Source organism: Neophocaena asiaeorientalis, unplaced genomic scaffold, assembly GCF_003031525.2.
Source record: "Neophocaena asiaeorientalis asiaeorientalis breed wild unplaced genomic scaffold, Neophocaena_asiaeorientalis_V1.1 scaffold78, whole genome shotgun sequence".
Taxonomy (NCBI): Eukaryota; Metazoa; Chordata; class Mammalia; order Artiodactyla; family Phocoenidae; genus Neophocaena; species Neophocaena asiaeorientalis.
In genome coordinates, this window is record NW_020175018.1 from 11,861,454 (window position 1) to 11,882,424 (window position 20,971).

Below are 20,971 nucleotides of genomic sequence, written 5' to 3' on the forward strand. Positions count from 1 at the left end.
AAGTCTTGAGATACCGTAAGATAATAGGGGAAGAGGCAGCGAGTATTTGCCTAGAAGAATCCTAGGAGATTTTATTCAGGTAGGAGCAGTCACAAAAATGCTAAAAGCTGAAATATTACAATATTTTTCAGATTCTTCTAGTAGCCTTACCCTTCTGTCAACCTATTTTCACAAAGAGGCAGAAGGTAAAGTTTCTGATGCTTTCCTGCCAGGGCCCCAGTCTTACTTCCTTGATATTGCATGATTAACTACAATACAAGTAATTCATATAGTGCTTGGGAAAAGCAAGTTCCCTGAAACTTACGAATCAGAGGGATTGGTTGGTTCCCTTTAGGAGGATGCTGGAAATAACTGTTGGTTTAAAGGTAAGAGCATATGAGAAAACTGAGACTCAGAGAGAAGTAATTTCCCTGTGATCACACAGCAAATAAGTGTCAGAGTTGATATTTGACTCTAGGTCAATCTAGTTCTAGAAAAGCAGTTCCTCTCCTCTTTCTGTGCTTTTGAGGCTGCTTAGAACTGGATTCCATGAGAGGGGCTGCAGCTGCCCACTTGCTTCCTATGCCCTCTGAGGGACTGCCCGATCTTGCCAATCCCAGGGGATCTGGGCGGAATTGCTCCCTGTCCATGAAGCTGGGAGAGGACTGCATCTCCCCCATCATCACTAGGGGACCAAAGAGCAGAGGGTCTCCTCCCCACTTCTCAGCAGGAAGATCACAGTTTGCCACCTCATTTCACTTGGGTCCCCTTGAACAGAGGCTGTCAGGTCGTACAGGGCCTCAGGCTTGTCACTGCCACAGAAGCTTGAGTGGTCTGCCATGAACAGGGGCTGTGTGAACCTGCACCCTTCAGCAGGCAAAGACACATGACGGCTTTGTGGGATCTTAGCTGGAGAAATAGGGAAGCCAGGCTTCACACTTGGAGCAGTGGTTCCTTTGAGGCAGGATGGAAGGAGAGGATGTGTAAGAACTTTACAAGGAGAGAGCTCCTAGGGGGACGCATTTAAAGGGTACCAGAGGCTTGCTGGAACTAAAACACATGGCTTTTGAATTTAAAAATCAATTTAAGAACTGAAATTGTTGGTTTGGAAGGTCACGTAGAAGAAATGCCTCACAACCCAGAACAATAATAAAAAGAAATGGAAATAATGAATTAAAATGTGAGACACTGTCCATGAGGGAAGGCCTTGGAGACCTTATCCAGGGGACCTGCCATGGAGTCATGGGAGTTCCAGAAGGAGAAAAAGGAATAGATGGAGGAGTAATAGGAAAACAATAAAAGAAAATGTCACTGAATTGAAGACAGATTTGATTCTTCAGATTAAATGGATCCATTCATCCCATGCAAAGCCCAACACTTAGACCTGCTTTCTAGTAAAATTCCTAAACTCCAAGAAGAAAGAGAAAAATCTTAAAGTTTTGTAGGAAGAAAGAACAAGCTGTTTTCAAAGGAGAGAGAATTAGGCTCTCATTGGGCCTTCCATGCGCAGCCCTGGAGGCTGGAAGATGGTGGTCCAGGGTCTCCAGACTGTTGGAGAGAGGGGGCCACAGCCCTCGCTGAGCCAGCCGAGATGTCACTCCTGGTCATTGCGAAAGAAAGACATTTCACATGCGTGAGGACATAAAGCATACGTCATCTGGTAGGTGTGCCTGAGGAAAACGCCCATTGAAGTTCTCTACCCAAAGGACAGTTAGAGCAGAGATTCTGGGGTGGGGGACATGGAGAGTGCAGGAAGCAGTGAGCTGTGGTGCACCCTTTAGTGCACAGAGATTAATCTCATTGGATATAGCTACTGTGAGTTAGAATTTTTATTGTGTGTTATTAAGAACTTTTAAAATAGAGGAGAACTGTATGGGAAAACATAACAGGCTGAAAATAAAAATTCTAAACCATCTCTGTAAAACCCAAGGCTTTGGGAGAAAGAATGGGAGAGTGGGGAAATGAGTGTTCTACTTTTAAGAGACTTAAATAAACATAAGGCAAATAAAACATAAAGGCATTGTTATTTATGTGTATTACAAAAAAGAGAAATAAAGGTTCAATTTTGACTTTTGGGAATCAGAAGGTGTATTGGTTAGGAATAGATTTTGTTGCATGTAGTGGATAACCCCAGAATAACAATGGCTTAAACATATAAGTGTTTATATCATTTATGAAAAAGTGAAGAGGTTGGTGTGGTGGAATCAAAGTCATCACAGAGCCGCCAGGTTCTATATCTTGCTGCTCTTCCAGCCATAGAAGATTGCCGCCTGACTCAAGATGGCTGCTTGAGCTCCAGTCGTCACATCTGCATTCCAGAAGCCAGAAGGAGAAAGGGGAGAAGAAGGGTGTGCCCTTTCCCTTTCAGATACTTCTCAGAAGTCTCACACAGCACTAACATTTACATCTCACCGAGTGGAGCTTAGCCACACTGAGCAGCAAGGGAGCGTGGAGTGTGCTTAGCTAAAAATAGTTTTCTTGCTGAAGAAGAAAAGGAGAAAGAAAGAAGTCGGAAATCTCTGCCTCAAAAGATCATCACTAGCAGAATGCAAATAAAAACAATAGTTTTCTTTTTTACCTTTTTAAGTGGCAAAATGTTACAAAGATTGATAAAATCCAATGTTAGCAAGTGATTGGGGGAAATGAGTGCTCCCTTACATTGCTGTTGGGAGTATGAATTGTTCTAACTTTGGGGGACTATAATTGAAAATATTTAATGAGTATTAAATATCCATATCTGTCAACCCAGCAGCAATTCCTGCAGAAATAAAGCACCAATGCAAAAAGCAGTGCAAAGCTGTTTTCTGAGCCACTGTTTGTAGTGGCAAAAAAGTGGAAGGAATGGGAGCCCCCATCAGCCATGTATTAGGCAGTTATTGAAAAGGATCCAGCTCTCTCTACCTTGACATGAGGGAAGCCCATGACACATTGTTAGGTTTAAAAAACAAATTGCAGAATAATGTCTCCAGCAGTGGTTGCAGACTGGTGGCCGGTAATAGTGTGTGCCAGGCGAGTGCTAAGTGCTTTCCATTATTCTCTTCACAGTGAACTTACAAAGAAGGGACTGTTGGATTGCCTCTTTTCAGAGGAGGAATTTGAAGCACAGAGACTAAGTGACTTTCTTAACGGTGACCTAGCCAATAGGCACTGGGCCCAGGATGTTACCAGGTCTCCATAATCTGAGCTCTTACTAACTCTGCTACTCTACCCAAGGAGCACTGTCCAGTCTCTCTCTCAGATGCCTTGTATGGCCAGTTCAGTGTTTTCCAAATGGTCAAAATGGAAAGCTTTAAGTGGCGTAGTTGGCCACAGGCCCCATCTGTCCTTATTCTGTTACACCTGTAGCTTCACCATGACATGATCTGCTGGGCCCCCCAGGTGTTTGAGGGTACAACCTTGGGTTCTGGTCTAGTCCCACTTGTTTACAGGTATTTATGTTGCTTGGCACAAAGGCTTGGAGGAGTGTACTCCTGGCTGCCCACTGTGATTGCCTTAGGTGGGTGGAAGGGGGTCGGCATCGGGGGAGGGTGGTTTCATGGCTTTTTATTTGTACACCCCTCTTGGGTTTGGCTTATAGCGACAAAGATATGTTGCTTTTGTAGTTTAAATAGGAAGTCCAATAAAGTATAATTTAGAATGATGAAATATCAAAAACAACCCAGATAAATTGCTACACCTTCCTTTTTGTCATTTGTTTCTTTCGAGATTGCCTTTATAAATGTCTGTAAGCAAGGAGACTTGAGTTTTCTTTTTTATAAGACGAAGTTTTGGGACTTCCCTGGCAGTCCAGTGGTTAAGACTCCATGCTTCCTCTGCCGGGGGCCCAGGTTTGATCCCTGGTCGGGGAACTAAGGTCCTGCATGCTGCATGGCACGGCCAAAAAAAAAAAAAGATGAAGGTTTAGGCTGTCAGTTGTATTAACATTGACATCTCATTCTTGAACCGCACATAAATAGGCATCAGCAGTGGTCCTCCCTGATCAGGAGAAAGGCTCTGCCCCATCGTAACCTCAGAGTCAGAGATGGGAAGCATGTGGAGTGGGGTTGCTCAGAAAAGGGTTTGTGAGCCGCAGAAGCCGTGGGCTGCTCCTGATGCTGCCTGTGTGACCCTCTCGCTGGAAATCTTGGGGAGGCAGCCGAGCGTGGCCACAGCTGTGACCGTCCAGGGAGGACGAACATAACTCAAGACAAATAGGACGAGTGCTAAGGAGAAGTCTGAGTGCTCTAAAAGCCAGTAGGAGAAGGACACAACATAGTCAGGCATCACAGAAGGGGTCCCAGAGGAAGTGACATTGAAAATGAGGCTGGAAAAGGGCAGGAAGGAGCGGGGAGGAGAGGGACGAGGATGTTTCCAGGGAGAGAACCAGCCCCTGAGCACACCTGGCTGTGGGGGACAGTACAGTGGGCGTGGCCACCAGCTGCTCTAGCGCCCTTCTGGCACCTGTTGTAGTCTGCAAGTCTCTCCTTCCTTGGCTGGAAGCCACTTCCAAGCAGCTGGGTTGGGGAGGGGCCTGCAGAGGGATGCACCGCCCCCTCCTCCCCAGGGTAGTGCCTGTGACTCTCAGTGGGTTGGGTACCTCTCAGCCCCCTTCCTTGCCTTACACCAGCTTCCCTCAGTGACCTTGCCTACCGACCCTCTACTGCGAGGACCACGGCCTTGACCACCTGGGATCAGGGCTGGAGGGATTGTTAAGGCAAGTCCCACCCACTTTTCACTGAGGCCCCTCCTGGGTGGCAGCTTCTACCTGAGCTGAACCTGAGCCCAGAGCATTGCTACTTCCCCTGCCCCCACCCCAGGAGTTTGCATCACTTCTCCCTGCATACCCCCCCTCCCCAGTCCTGCGGGGGTGCTCTCCTTGAGGTCCCTTTGTGCAGCCCGTGTGCCTGGGGGTGCTGATGGGCCGCTTAAGCATCGCCATCTTGCCCTGAACTTGCCCCTTCCTGTAGTAGGCTGGGGGAGTGGTTCATTCATTTTTACTGAGAACACAGCAGAGTGCTGGGTACTGTGTTGGGAACTGGGAATAAAATAATATTTGAGCACTTACCCCATGCCAGGTGCTGTGATCAACACTCCACAGAGGTGGCCTCAGTTCAGGAACTTAATGCAAATAAAACGCTTAGACAGCCGCCTGGTGCCCATCACCACTCCCGAGTGCCAGCTGGTGCTATTAGTTGTCCTTGCCATAACCACACGAGGGGAGGACAGTCCTGTATCTCCACGCAGAAACTCAAGCTTAGAGGGGCACTTGCCTGCTGTCACATAGGACATAAACCCGGAGCTCTCCGAGGGTGAATGAGTAGGTGTGACTCTCACCTCCCAGAGCTCATGGTCTAGCAGGGAGATGCCCGGCAAGAGCACTTTCTTGTCAGAGTGACAGGTGCTACAGTGGGCTGAGTGAGGGCACACAGAAGAGGGGCCAAAGGATGGGGGAGAGGGGAAGACTATTCCAGGCAGAGTCCTCGCTGAGATCAACGTCACTTCCTCATCACCCGTGGGATGTCTGTTTCCTCTGGGCTTTGGCGAGGAGGCTCCAGTTTGGTGGTCTGTGCACGTGCTCAGTTAGCGGTTAATCATTTGAGGGCCCGGATATGGCTGCCCCTCCCAGCCAGACTCCTGGGACCTCGTCCTCCAGGCACTCCCATTGGGGAAGACCCCTCCACCTCCAACCACTGTGTGACCTGAGGTCCTGTCACTCTGAACCCCCAAATTTCTTGGGGACACACGTGCACATGGCCTGGGTTATGGCTCTGTGTTGCCCACCCCGCCTCTCACTCCATTTCTGTGAGTACCTTCAGCTGCCCCATAGAACTGCCCTGTTGCAGTTAACACAAAGGAATGAAATGTCATCATAGAACTGTGATTGAAGATCCAAGCTAAATAAATCCCACCATGACCATGCTACCCCAACAAATCAAACTGTTTATGTTGCGCATTTCCTCTCCAGTCCCTGTCCACAGAGCAGATAGGTTTTTATACAGTTGTGTGTCTTGCCTCTTTTTTATTGCTACCTTGAGGGGATTGGAAATGAGATTGATCAGTTAGGAGATGGCCACCAGGTGGCGCCAGAGCACCAGACATGCGACTCCAACCTCCTACATCTGATCCCTGCCGGTGGGAGCATCCCTCAAGTGCTTGTCTCTGGAAATTCACTTTCAGTTTTCCCTCCAAATGCTGTGTTGCTCACAATAAGTGTTCCATAGTTATTTTAGAAGAAATCAAACAATACTGAAGTGTACAAAAAGTAGAATGTAAAAATGCCGTACAATGGCACCTGTAAGAAGCATTGACATTAAGACTTGAGTACATATACTTCTAGACTTTTGTGAGTGTTCACATGTATACACAAATATTTCAAAACATGTCGAGATGTCGTTTTCTCAGTGAGCGCTTCTCAGACCACTGCCCCCATTTAAAATTGTAACCCCTCCCCCTCCCCACTCTGCCTATACCCTTTCTCTGCTTTACTTTTTTCTCTTATCACCAGCTTATAGACCATATATTTTACCGAATGCTTTATTTATTGTCCGTTTCCCCCACTAGAATGTACTGGGGGATTTCTGGCTTTTTCGTCACTGCTTTATGCCCAGCACCTAGAATAGTACCTGACACATACTAGACTTTTGGTAACTTTTTGTTGAATGAATGAACAAATGAATAAGAGTGAATATGTCCTGAATCTGTGGACATCTTTCTCCGTCTGTAAATACTGATCTACCTGCCCAAGGCCACTCTGCAGAGAGTGAGCCAGAACTCCTGGGGGGGCTTCTTTCTGTATTAAGAGAACTTCATCATCTCATGTGGCATTTCAGAACCCTGTCCTGTTTACTGACTGACTTTCACTTCTTTCATGATGTCTTTTCCCATACAGAAGTTTTAATTTTTCACATAGTTAAATCTGCCAATAGTTTCCTTTGTTTTCTAGCTTTTGTATCACCCTAGAGAAGTCTTCACCCTGGGACAATAAAAAAGAATAATGACTTTTGTTTCCTTTGTTTTTTTTCTTAGAGCTTTATTTATTTATTTTTTAAAATTTATTTATTTGGCTGCATTGGGTCTTAGTTGTGGCATGTGGGATCTTCGTTGGGGCATGTGGGATCTTTTGTTGTAGTGCATGGGCTCTTCGCTGAGGCACGTGGGCTCTCTAGTTGCGGCGTGCAGGCTTAGTTGCCCTGGGGCACGTGGGATCTTAGTTCCCTGACCAGGGATCAAACCCACGTCCCCTGCGTTGGAAGGTGGATTCTTAACCACTGGACCACCAGGGAAGTCCCTCCTTTGGTATTTTTATGACAGTTTTTTGGTTTGGTTAAATCTTTATCAAAGATTTATTCTTACAAATGATACTGGGTAAAATTTAAAATAAATCCCCCCTCAAGTGAAGAGAAAATTGTTTCATCAACATTTATTGAATAATCCATTCTTCCCACCGTTTGAAATGCCATCTTGATCAGATATTAATTCTCAGCTATACTTGATCATCTTTTTCTGGACTGTGTTCTGTCCTGCTGACAATTTATCATCAACTGCGGCTTCCTGAAAGGACAGGTGCCGTCTCGTTACACTTCTTTTTTGAAAACTTCTTAGCTGTTTTTAATTACTCTTCCAGACAAAGTTTTAAATCAACCTGTTGAATTCCGAAATGAATCCTCTTAGGATTTAGAGTGAATTTGCATTTTATTTATAGATCAGTTGGGGAGAACTGATGTCTTTACAATATCATCTCCGTATTCAGAAGGAGTGAAATGTCTCTCCTTTGATTTGTCGTCTTTTTTTGTCTATAAGTAAAGTTTAATAATTTGCTTCAAATGATTTTTGTACATTTCTTTTACAGTTTACTTCTATGCATTTTTTTTCTTTACTTAGTAGGCTCTTACATTTTCTAACTGGCTATTGTTTGGATAGAGGAAACAGTTGATTTTATGGCCAGATGTCTAACACTCAGAGCTTTCTTCTCTATCCGATTCCATCTGCTTCAAATCTTCTAGGAATTCTTAATTTTTGGTTTGTTGTTGTCATCATTCCCTGTACTTCAACATTGCAACAGAGTTCTGTCTTCTTATTTTTCATTTCAACACGATTAGAAGAGGGGAAAGCATATGTGTCGACCTAGTTCATTGTCTTGAAACCAAAATCTATTCATATAGTTTGATGTGAAGATGTCGTGTTCTACGCGGCCTTTGGCACCCTCCCACCCCTCGTGCTGCCGTATTCGCCACGGAATGTGGGATGGCACTGGGACACAGCCTACAACTCGGTGGGTGTTTCCCTTAAACCCACGCTCACCCGGCTCACCCCGCGGGGCACGCCCTCTGCTCCTCGTCGGCTTTGTCCTGCTGCTGCTGCTGCTTCTGCTCCCCTTCTGCAGCCCGGCCTTGCCCACCCTGCCTTACTCTCTAGAGACAGCGTCCTTCCTAATTTGGTGGGAAGGGCCAGGCTGTACACGGTGGGTCAGGACTCAGTGGTACTTGTCAGGAAGGCCCAAGAGTGTGGGTGTCCTGTCCTGCCAACCTCCTCTTCACCTCGAGGTTTCTGTAGCACCTGGTCACAGGAGGGGCAGCAGCAGAGGAGGATAAAGGACCCTCGCTATGAGCCGGCCCGTGCCTGTCACCCACTCCAGGGCTCTCTGGTCAACACTGGTTGAAGCAAGTGATGGCCTCCTAGCCCACTGGGGCCGCCCCCGCGCTTGCTCCGTATTGTGTGTCCTTGCCTTCCTCTGGCAGCGACAGTGCCCAGGGCCGTGCATGCCAGGCGCACACTCGGGTGCAGGTGGGAGTCAGAGCCGGCTGAGCCCACGCAGGGGCCTTGTCCACCCTGTGGGTCTCAGAGCAGCAGTGGGGAGAGGAGGGGGCCCTGAACAGGCGTGTCACCTGTGACACCTGATGATGCTCCTGACGGATGTGGTCCAGGCAATGACCTGGGCCGCCACCAGTCACACCAGTACTTCCTCTGCCCTTGGCAGGGACTAGGAGGGAGGGAGGGACCCTCTGCTCCTTATAGGAAACTGCCTTCCGTCCGATCCTCTGTCTACTGTAGACGGTGTGTGTTTGGCCCACACGTAATAGGCGTAAAATGCCCGAACCTCAACACCCCAGAGCACAACCCTTGAATCGGGGTTTGTGCGGGAAATGGTGAGTCCCAGGCATCAGGCCTGGCGGTGGAGCTTGTGTGTGCGTATTGAGGGGTTGTGAGGGTGTAGGATCCCTTTTTAAATTTAACTTTTTATTTTGAAATAACTTTAGACTCACAGAAATTTGCCAAACCGCGCATAGCATTTACACATACCATTCACCCAGCTTCCCTGTTGACTCACGTAACCGCAGTATGGTTATCAAATTAACCTGGGTGAGTTAGTTTAGGTATGACACTATGAACTAAGCTAGCAGCCTTTTCCAGATGTCACCAGTTCCCCTGCTCCAGGGTTCAGCCCAGGATCCCTCCCTGCATCTAGTTGAGTCTCATCAGTGTCCTCCAGGCTGTGACACTCCCCAGTCTGTCCAGAGGATCACACCAGGTCCTCGCTGGATGAAATTCATGGCCTGGCTTTTGTGCTTCTGCTTCACCTACGTGTAGAGTCAAAGCGTCTCATCTGAGAGACTTTGCCGGGCCCCCAGGTACCGTCCTAGGTGCCCACGGCACTCTTGCTGCCAGATCCCAGGGCTGTCCCCAGCTCCACTGTGAAGGGTTCTGCAGTGTCTCAGGCCGCTGGCTGAATACTTTCTCCTCTTCCCGCTGCCGGCTTCTGTATAAGGTCACTACTCAGGCGGAGTCGTCTTCTGTTATCCATCAGGGTATTTCTCCGGCTTCCTTCTGGAGGAAGATCTGGGATGCAGCCTGTTTTCCTCCAGCTGGGTATATATGCTCTGCATACAGGAAAATTCACTCTGTGTGCGTCCTGCAAGTTTTTGGTTTATGTTTTCAAAGGATCACTCTGTTTGTGTTGAGAATAAACCATGAGGAGGCAGGGGTGTGGCAGGGACACTGTTTAGGAGGCCGTCCTGCTGTGCAGAGGCTCGGGTCAGTTTGGAGGTGGTGAGACGTGGTGTGTCCCCCAGAGAGGGCTTATCCCTGCCAGTGGCTGCCCATGAGGACACAGGCACCCCCGCTCTTCCAGTTGCAGGTGACACTGCCTGCCTTTCCCCAGAGCAAATGTCCCCTGGATGGTAATTAAGATTAAGTGGGTGGCTGAGGAGGGCTGTGCGGAGTCAGGGAGAGGGAGTGGGGCGCTGGGTCCCTGGTCTGGCTTTCACGATCCCTAACGTGCTGAAAGGGAAGTGTCACTGCCAGGCTTCCAGAATGGAAGTGTGCCAATCAGGATGCTCCCAGGCTGTCTTGGGTGTCTGGGACGTCCCAGGCAGGCCACCCCCATTTTCTCACTCTCTCTTTTACCCCCATTTCCCGAAGCTCTCTTCAAGTCCTCCCCCACACGTATCCCTAGGTTTCCCATTTTCCTAAAACCTGCCTCCACTCCCTGTGGAAAACTCAGGTCTTACTCATCAGCTAGTGGGTGCAGGTGAGGGTTTCTCTCTTCCCCCTGTTTTCTGCAGGCTTGTCTTGGAAGGGAGGAACCTTTGATTTCAAGAATAATTACATGTGCATGGGGCAGGGATGGGGAAGCTCCAGCTGGCCTTTTCAAAGAGGGTCTAAAATGAAACTATCCTGCCAGCCAGAGGATTCGTTTTCTCTTGGGAACCCTTTCATAGTTTTATGAAAAATACATATTTTTCAGTCACATTCCTCCTATTACCTTAACTTAGAGGTGATTTCTTGCAGTCTCATGCTAAGAGAGTATTACCCTTGCTTACCCCTGCCCCGGGGAGGGTGAAAGTGGTGGTGACGGGTGTCAACACAAATAATAGCTGTCATTAATGATGTACCATGCCGGCCGCTTTTAATGGGCACCATCCTGTGAATCCCTTCAGCCATCTTTGAGGTCGCTACTGCAGTGTTCCCCATTTTACAGATGAGGAAAGTGAGGCTTGGCCAGGTCAAGCAGCTTGCCCAGGGCACAAGGTCAGTGATGGGTGAGAATTCAAATCCTGGTTTATCTGTTTTCTAAGCCGCAGAGGTACCCAGCTCCTTCTCCTGCCTGAGAACTTGCTCTGCTGTAACTGTCCTATTCTTAGCTCCTGCCAGGCCTGTGGTTGTAGCTTGTCAACCTCTGGGGGGTGGAAAGTGTTGAACCACAGGCTATGCCTGCATATATACACGCACACACTTGTGTCTGTCTGTATATCTATTTGTGTGTGGCTTGTGTGCACGGATGCTGCCCTACCCTGTGTGAACGTGTAACCTTGGGGACAGGGACAAGGGATTGTGGGGACTTCCCTTGTTTATTTTATACCTTTTTAAAGGTATTACTCTTATGTAAAGGATTCTGGAAGCCCTCCTACTTGAGAAGAGCAGGCCTGAGTAGGCATCGCTAGGCTGGACTTTCTGAGGATGGATGGGCTGCTGGTTTCTGCCTCCCCGGCCTCAGCACACAGTGTGTGGGGGCGTGGGGGGCGCCCGGTCAGCGCTGTCACGTGAATTCGCGGGTGGCTGCCTGTCTGTGCTGGCCCTACGTCAGCTCCATGCACGTAGGTGCTTCACTTCTCCAGGAAGATGCCCTTCCTTGTCCTTTTCTCCAGGTTTGCTCAGTTTCACAAGTTTTCTCTCGTTTTTGTCTATCTGCAGACCCTCAGACTCCACACCCAGCCCTCTTCCCCGAACACTGCTGCTTTCTCTCCCCCAGGGGGGCTCAGCCAGGGGGGCATTTGGACACAGTGGTGCCTCCTCAGCTGTCTAGCCCGCTCAGCTCATTATCTGGCCCTCAGTGAGGAGGGGAGATGTTGGATGTCGAGCATCTGGTGGGTGGCTTGAAAGGGGCGGGGGAGGGTGTGGCGAACACGGCACCAAGGGATGGCATCTCAAGTCTCATGTGCTCACGTGGCCGGGGCCTCGCTTTGAAAGCCGCCAGGCGCTGCTGCTTGCCAGGAGGAGGCTTGGCCAGTTTGGAGAGGGTCGGGAGGGGGTATAGTGAGAGCGCCACTGCCAGCCCGCACGAGGGGACCTTTCCTGGGCGCCTGGCAGGTGGTCCAGCTTCAGGGTGACCGTGACCCTGGGGGAGGCCTTTTGGTAATACAAAACGGGCATGCTGTGGCCGTCCAGAGAGAGAGGGAGAGAGAACACATACGCTTATTGTTCCTGACGTGGAGTGAACAACTGGTTGTGGGTAGAAACCCTCTTTGGTTCTGTCTCTTCATCTTCTGTTCAGACGCAGAAGGTGGAGCAGCTGTGCCCGAGGCTGTGGAGAGCAGCATGGCCACGCGAGGAGGCAGGCTCGGACACGGGCTCGGGGCCGTCTCTGTGCTGGTCTGAAACATTTGGAAGACATCACTCTCTTGTACTTGAACATTCCTGGATGTGTGTATTTTCTTTGAAACAACCTCCACAAGCTTAGGAAAAAGTGGTTTTTCTGCCTTCTCCACAGTGGTCTGCACCAGACTGTCTCCTGCTATTTCCTTGGTTTCCTGAACCTGCAACATTGAAGGAGAATTCTCAAAGTCTGGAAGGAAACCAACATCACATATGGGACTTTCCTTCCCCTCTTCAGGAGCCCACACACGAGACTGGAGTCTGTCACACAGAAACCAGAGACACGGGGTGGTGCTGTGGTTCTGATACAACTCCACGTTCTTGCAAAGTTACGTCATGAGAATCTTTTCCTCCTGCAGGAGGCATTAGTATGAGAGTGTGTGCGTGTGTGTGTGTGTAAGAGGTGAGGGAGGGTGGGAAGACAGGGTTTTTGGCCGAACTTAACAAGCCGGTACCCTTCCCTTGGTGCCGGACTGCCTCCCTGTCCAGCAGGGGGTACGGGCAGGCAGGTGTGTGAAAAACGGATCCCCGAGTTACAGTGTAGTTTCTCTCTCTGAGCCTCAGCTTTCTCATCTGTAAAATGGTTTTTTAAAATAATTTTTAAAAATAAATTTATTAATTTTCGGCTGCATTGGGTCTTCGTTGTTGCACGCGGGCTTTCTCTAGTTGTGGCGAGTGGGGGCTACTCTCTGTTACGGTGCGCGGGATTCTCATTGCGGTGGCTTCTCTTGTTGTGGAGCATGGGCTCTAGGCGCGTGGGCTTCAGTAGTTGTGGCATGCGGGCTCAGTAGTTGTGGCTCGTGGGCTCTAGAGCTCAGGCTCAGTAGTTGTGGCACACGGGCTTAGTTGCTCCAGGGATCTTGCCAGACCTGGGGTCAAACCTGTGTCCCGTGCATTGGCAGGCGCACTCTTAACCACTGAGCCCCCAGGGAAATTTTTTTTTGGATGCATATAAATCCTTAGCCAGAGCCTTAAAAAGAGTAAGTGTCTAATAGATTGTTGTGATGGCAGCAGTAATCAGACTGTGTGTGAGCTCCTCGAGGGCTGGCCTGAGTCCTCTGCACAGAGCAGGGCTTGGGAAAAGGGTCACCAAGTTTACTGAAGGATTGAGGGAGTGACCAGGAGGCTAGATGCCGTTCCTGTGGCTGTAGTGTCGGGCCATCTGTTAAAGCTGGCTCCGTGGGGAGCCCTGCCTGGCTTATTAGCACCCCTGTTAGTCTAGGATGGGCAGGGACTGGGGTCAGGTGAGGAGGGGAACCTATTCCCTGTGCTCCTGGCACATGGGCATCTGGGGTGTGCTTTCACACCTCTGGGCTTCTGCTCTTGCTCAGAGTGCCTGTGGCCCACCCACCGCTTGCCTAGAAACACTCACACTTGCCCTTTTAAGACCAGATCCACGGCTCTTAGTGATGTCTTCTTTGACGCCCAAGGTGAACCTGTGATCTGTTACACCACGTGTCCTGTGAGTATCTACCTATGGGATTTTCTCCCCTCTGCTACACTGCTGGACCCTGGAGGGCAGGGCTGTGTCATCTTTGACTCTGGTCCTCAGAACTGGTCCTCCAGGTCTCAGTGGATGGGTGTTGAGCCAATGAATGAATGAACTGCTGAGCAGTTACCCATTCGTAATGGCCCTAAAGGTAGGAGTCATTTATCCTCAGCTCCTCTCTTTTCCTCTCCTGTCACATGCAGTCCATCAGCAAGTCTTGTCTGTTTCACCTCCAGAACCCCTCCCAGATCCATCTCTTTTCCCCATGGCCAGCAGTCCGAGCTGTCAGCATCTCTTACACCCAGCTGGCTTTGCTGCTCCCATCTTTGGCCTCCCATGGAGTTCTCTGCACAATAGCCACTGTGATCTTCAGAAACAGTGAGATCAGATCATGTCACTCCCCTGCTCAGAACCCATCCCCAGGCATTCCAGGTAAAACCCAAACTCCCCACCATGGCCTGCAAGACCCTTTATGCTCTGGCCCCAGCCCGTCTGTCCACTGCCTCCCACTGCCTGGGCTCCAGCTGTGGCCGTCTCTCTCCATCACACACCTGCTGAGCTCCTGGGCATCTCAGACCCTTTGCACTCGCTGTGGCCTCTGTAAAGGACACTCTGACTGGTTTTTATGGTTGACTCCTTCCTAGGGCTTTAGCTCAATACTGCATCTTCAAAGTCCTTCCTTGACCACCCTGGCAAATACTATCTTCCACCCTATTTTATTTCCTGGAGACCCTCATGATCTGAGTTCACATGTGGTTTCTGACTCCTGCGCTGGAATGTGAGTTCTCTGGGGGCAGGGTCTGTTTGCTTTGTGTCCCCTGTGCCTGGAACAGGGTCCTTGACCAGCCTTCCCTGCATTTGGATGGGAAAAAAATGACATCTTTATTTTCACTAACTTCTAACTGAAATTTGGCATCTTCCTCAGTTGCTAATGTGGACAATAAATTATAGTAATGTTTACAGTACCTGGAACTTTGTCACCAATAAAAATCACAGCTACCTCCATATCACATAATAATTGTGGGCATGCATCTCAGAAAATTGATGTTCTTGACTACTTTGAAATTATGGTAGTTATTAGACCCACCAATAGATCTTGCTATTTAATGCAATTATATATATATATATTCCCTTACCTGAAGAAATACATATATTACTATATTATAAATTACCTTGTGGTACGCGGGCTTCTCACTGTCGTGGCCTCTCCCGTTGCAGGGCACAGGCTCTGGACGCGCAGGCTCAGCGGCCATGGCTCACGGGCCCAGCCGCTCTGCGGCATGTGGGATCTTCGCAGACCGGGGCACGAACCCGTGTCCCCTGCATCGGCAGGCGGTATATTATAAATTACTTTGGAAATAATTTTATAACTGAATTTTAATACAGTTGGCTTCCTGAGTAGTCCTGTGTAATTGGTTTCCCGTATAATTTTATTTTATTCATTTAAAAACATTTCTGTGATGGGCTTCCCTGGTGGCGCAGTGGTTGAGAGTCCATCTGCCGATGCAGGGGACACGGGTTCACGCCCCGGTCTGCGAAGATCCCACATGTCGCGGAGCGGCTGGGCCCGTGAGCCATGGCCGTTGAGCCTGTGCGTCCGGAGCCTATGCTCTGCAACGGGAGAGGCCACAACGGTGAGAGGCTCGCGTACCGCAAAAACCAAAAAAAAAAAAAACCAAAAAAAACCCTCCAAAAAAACCCAAAAAAACATTTCTGTGAGAAGGGGCCCATGGGCTTCACCAGATGGCCAAAAGGGTCCAAGGTACAAAAATGGTAGGAACTCCTGGCTAGAACAAAGTCCGTACAAAGTAGGAGCTTGATGAATGCTTGGATGGACAGGTGAAAGGATGGTGCACGTCTTCCCCCGTGAGGATGAATCCCCTGTGTTTTTAGGGTTAGGTTATGGTGGCTTGGCATGAACTTGATATTTAGGAAATAGCCTTGGTCAAGGTCTTTTGGAGATCTACTCCAACGATCGACACTGAAAAAGAGGCATTTATTACAGAGCCCCGGGGGTTGGAACCTTTTCTTTCAGACACAGGCTCCCCCTTCAGCTTCTCTCTGCACATCTGCTGCCTCCCCACTCAGAGGGACTCTCCTTGCACTGGGCAGGATCTGGCCACTCTCCCCTCCTGAGGGCATAGTGCTCAGTTCAGCTGACTAGCAGAGACTGGCACCATAGGGTCCTGAGTTCCTGGAGATGCAGGTGGGCATTCTGGTCCAATCAGTCCGGCCTGGGAGGCACGGTCCACATATTCAGGGGCCTTCCCGTGGGGTGGGGGTGGGGTTCTCAGGGAGGGGCCTGGGCTGGGCTGACCCCCTTGATGGGAGTCTGGTCCCTGGCGAGGAGTTGGGGCTCGCCTGGGCCTCAGGGATGGCAGGCGGATAGGTGAGGGTTCCTCTGGGCCCTGGAAAGGATGTTCCATTCTGCTTGGTGCTCTTATTTCTTAGCATGTGAAATATCTCTTGTCTGAGAGTCACTGCCCATAAATTAGGCTGTTTTGTCAGTGACGAGATATGCAGGAGTCACATTGGAAACAAGTGGTCTGTCTGTCTTTCCAGCTCAGGCCGCCAGTAGGAAGCACGATGGGTAGCATGGGTGGGCTGTCACTTTGTCTCTAGATGGGCTGGGCCAGAGTGGGCCGGGTGCGGGGGAGTGGGGGGCAGGTCAGGCCTCATGGAGGAGGAGCCCTATGCTCGGACCCCTGGACTCAGCCTGTGCTCCTCTGGGGGCCTGGAGCCCGCAGCTGGAAATCTCCTTCCCAGTAGGGGAGGCCTGTGGTTTCACAAAGAACCATGCTGTCCTTTCTTTAATGTTTTAAGTTAATTGTTTGTTTTAGGAAAAAAGAATAAATATAAATGAATGAAACTGCAGGATTAGAATGAACACTAATCGCAATTAATAGCCTTAACAGAGTGCTTGCTTGGTGTTTGACCTGACCCTAGCACTTTGCATGCATTTTCTCGTTCAGTCCTCACCTGGGCCCTCAGAGGAGGCCCAGGCCCTGGTGTCCACTGACCAGGGTTTGGACTCCCCAGTTCTGCCACTTAACTAGCAGTAAGTTACATCACCTCTCTGGGCCTCAGTTTCCCAGGAATGAGAATAGCCTCTGCCTCACAGGGTTGTTGTGAAGATCAAGTGAGCTAAAAATGTTGTGCTTAGCCCAGCGCCTCACTCAGCATCAGCACTCCCTGTTCACGCCGTGTGCGTGTGGGGTGGGGGCCCCGAGTGCACCACCAGAGGTCGCTGGAGAGATGGGCCAAGTTGGCGATGTCCTGCAGACGGGAAGTAGGGAGTAAGCAAATGACGGTCATGGAAAAGGGTCTGAGACTCATGGCCCCTAGGCTGAAGGGCTGCGTGGCTGGTTACCAGACCGATGGGGAGAGCCACGGCCTCTGGTTTGAGCCCGGCCAAGCAGACTGGGCTCCACGTCTGGGCTCCCCTTGGGGAGCCCTGCAGAGTGCAGGGTGCTCCCTGAAAGCAGCAAAGCCCACCTCAGCCTGGAACTGGAGCAAGTTGGATCCACCCCAAGAGGGTTGGCTGGCTGTGTGCCACTCTGTCTCCCCATGGTGACTCCGTCAGGCTAGGATCGAGTCATTTTGTTCAGATGGATGAGCAGCTTCCATCCATCAGCACAGCCTGGCTGAGTTGGCCCCAACCCCAGTCCATGGGAGCTGGTTTGTCTGGTCTGAGACAGCCCTGGCATCCTGATTCCCTCAGCTGCCTTTGGACTCTTCCGTTTCTAGATTCCCTACTTGGAAGTCTCTGGGCTTACTTGGAGGTTTCTGTTGGAGGGTCCCATCTACTTGATTCCCAGGAGGTGTTGCTTCTATTTCAGAGGCTGGTTCCTCTCCCCTCAGGCCCATCTCTCTCTTTTTTTTTCTTTTAATGTGTTGTTGGATTCTGTTTGCTAGTATTTTGCTGAGGATCTTTGCATCTATATTCCTCAGTGATATTGGTCTGTAACTTTCTTTTTTTGTAGTATCTGTGTCTGGTTTTGGTGTCAGGCTGATGGTGGCCTCATAGAATGAGTTTGGGAGTGTTCCTTCCTCTGCAATTTTTTGGAAGAGTTTGAGAAGGATGGGTGTTAGCTCGTCTCTAAATATTTGATAGAATTCACCTGTGAAGCCATCTGGTCCTGGGCTTTTGTTTGTTGGAAGATTTTTAATCACAGTTACAATTTCATTACTTGTGATTGGTCTGTTCATATTTTCTATTTCTTCCTGGTTCAGTCTTGGAAGGTTATACCTTCTAAGAATTTGTCCATTTCTTCCAGGTTGTCCATTTTATTGGCATAGAGTTGCTTGTAGTAGTCTCTTAGGATGCTTTGTATTTCTGTGGTGTCTTTTGCAACTTCTCCCTTTTCGTTTCTAATTTTATTGATTTGAGTCCTCTCCCTCTTTTTCTTGATGAGTCTGGCTAATGGTTTATCAATTTTGTTTATCTTCTCAAAGAACCAGCTTTTAGTTTTATTGATCTTTGCTATTGTTTTCTTTGTTTCTATTTCAACATTCTTCTGCTATTGATTCCTTCTAGTGTAGTTTTCACTTCAGTTATTGTATCGTTCCTCTCTGTTTATTCTTTAATTCTTCTATGTCTTTGTTGAACATTTCTTGCATCTTCTCGATCTTTGCCTCCATTCTTTTTCCGAGGTTCTGGATCATCTTCACTATCATTGTTCTGAATTCTTTTTCTGGAAGGTTGCCTATCTCCACTTCATTTAGTTGTTTTTTCTGGGGTTTTATCTTCATCTGGTACATAGCCCTTTGCCCTTTCATCTTGTCTATCTTTCTGTGAATGTGGTTTTTGTTCCACAGGCTGCAGGATTGTAGTTCTTCTTGCTTCTGTTGTCTGTCCTCTGGTGGATGAGGCTATCTAAGAGGCTTGTGTAAGTTTCCTGATGGGAAGGACTGGTGAGGCCCATCTCTTCTGCCCCTGGAAATCCTGAAAGTGTTTTTGCTTATTAATAACCATTGTCTGTCATCGTGTGCTAATACAGTTTGTTTTTAGTATTTTAATATTTCTTTGATTATTTCAAAGGGATGTGGAAGGGGGGAGTTAAATGTGTAAGTTCAGGTCACCATCATGAGACAGCTGGTGGCTGCTGCATTTGCTGCGGTTAACTTACCTACTGTAAAACGCACTCATTCCAAGTGTACGGTCCTATGGCTTTGTGGATTTCTGGGACTGTGTAACCATCACCACATCTGGTTTTAGCACATTTCCATCACCCCAGAAAAATCCTCTGTGCTCATTTGCAGTCAGTCCTGCCTCCACCCCAGCCTCTCATTGTTGTGCTCCCCCTCTCTATGAATTTGGCTTTTTGGACATTTCATAAGAATGGCCTCATATTGTACAATCCTCTGTGTGACCTCTTTCACTTAGCATGATGTTTTTGAGGTTTATTCATGTTATACTTTGTATCAGTGTTCCATTTCTTTTTATTGCTGAGTAGTATTCCATTGTATGGAGATATCCCATTGTCTATCCATTCCCCAGTTGGTGGGCACTTAGTTCCCAGCTTTTGGCTAAGATGAATAAAGTCATGTGCATGTTTTTGTGTGGACATATGTTTTCATTTATTTTAAAGATAGTTACCTAGGTGTAGAGTTGTGGGGTCATTTGGTAAAGTTGATGTTTAACTTTTTTTTTTTTTTTTTTTTTTTTAATGGTATGCGGGCCTCTCACTGTTGTGGCCTCTCCCGTTGCAGAGCACAGGCTCGGGACGCGCAGGCTCAGCGGCCATGGCTCACGGGCCCAGCCGCTCCGCGGCATGTGGGATCCTCCTGGACCGGGGCACGAACCCGCGTCCCCTGCATCGGCAGGCGGACTCTCAACCACTGCGCCACCAGGGAAGCCCGATGTTTAACTTTTTAAGAAACTGCCAGACTGTTCTCCACAGTTGCTGTGCCTCTGACACCTCGAGCCAGAAGTCACGCATCCTCAGTGGGTCCTCCCTCCCCCTACACCAGTTTCTGTTGCATTTCTGTCCTTACTGTCTCTCAGCCTGTGTCCTTCTCTTTGGTGTCACTGTTGCCACTCTAGCTCAGAGGACCCTCGTCTCTTTCCTGGTAATTGCAGTTGGCTTCCAGCTGGTCCCTTTGCCTTCTCCTTTCCTTTCCCCATTACATCCTGATCGCTCTCCTGGGAAAAAGCTGGTGGTGGCTACAGTGCTCTGATGTTCAGTGATGTGATAAATGCCCTACTAGGGGCCTGTACACATTGGTATGAGAGCGCTGGTTCTTGTTTGAGTGGTCCAGGTGCGATAACCAGGGGAGATGACATTTGACATTTGAGCCAGGTCCTGAATAATGATGGTTTGGTGGGACGGCATGAGCAAAGACACCAAAGCACTAGTTACTTAACCTCTCTGTGCCTCAAATTCCCCACCTGGAATATGGGGGTAATAACAGGACCTACCAAGGACTGTTGTGAGCATTAGAGGAGTTACTGTAAGTAAGGTGCATGGCACGTGGCGAGAACTCTCTGAGTCTTAGCTAGTATCCATATTATTATTATTGATGGAATGGTCTGGTGCACAGTGAAACACGGTAGATTCAGTTTGTCTTCTTCACCTGCCTTCTTTTTAAAACAAAGGTCACAAACTCTAGTGTCTGCAGGAGCCAGGCAGGTCCCCAAGTGGCTGCTGTACAGGCCAGATGGGGTCTGAAAGGCACTTGCTCCAGTAAGTGCACCAGTACAAGGGGCAGCGCTGCCCAGCCCAGCTGACGGCCGTCATGCAGGAATGGGGCCCAGTGCTGCCAGAAAAGTCACAAATCCAGAATTCTGTGTGAAACCTTCCAATTTTTAAATGTCGGTGATTAATTTAAAACATACTAAAACCTGTACAAGCCTAGCTGACTACATCTGTGGGCCATATTTAACCTGAAGGCCACCAGCTTGTGTAACCTTTCTTTGAAGGTCTCCTCTGGGGTCACAAGCTCAAGTCCAGCACAACTCTCTCCCAGGGTGGGATTAGCTTGGGTTTGAAGGCTGGTTTTTATGAGCCCCTTTGCCTTGCAGGACTTCTCCAGACAGGTTATGTCACCGACAGAGGCTGCCCTGAAGCTCCCTGTGGCCTGGAGACTATGTACAAGAGGAATGGTCTGATGGCTAGCGTGCTGGTCACCTCTGCCACTCCACAGGTACTG

General features: G+C 48.9%; 1 protein-coding gene across 16 annotated transcripts in view; it reads left to right on the plus strand.

Annotated features, from left to right (window-relative positions):
* The window catches only part of RALGPS1 (Ral GEF with PH domain and SH3 binding motif 1), a 273,494-nt gene that overhangs the window by 10,888 nt on the left and 241,635 nt on the right, over window positions 1–20,971 (plus strand). For all 16 annotated transcript variants that reach the window (XM_024762460.1, XM_024762461.1, XM_024762466.1 and 13 more), the window contains exon 3: window positions 20,844–20,965. In XM_024762460.1, the coding sequence (XP_024618228.1) occupies window positions 20,909–20,965 (57 nt within the window). In that variant the 5' untranslated portion in view covers window positions 20,844–20,908. The remainder of the gene's footprint in view (window positions 1–20,843; window positions 20,966–20,971) is intronic.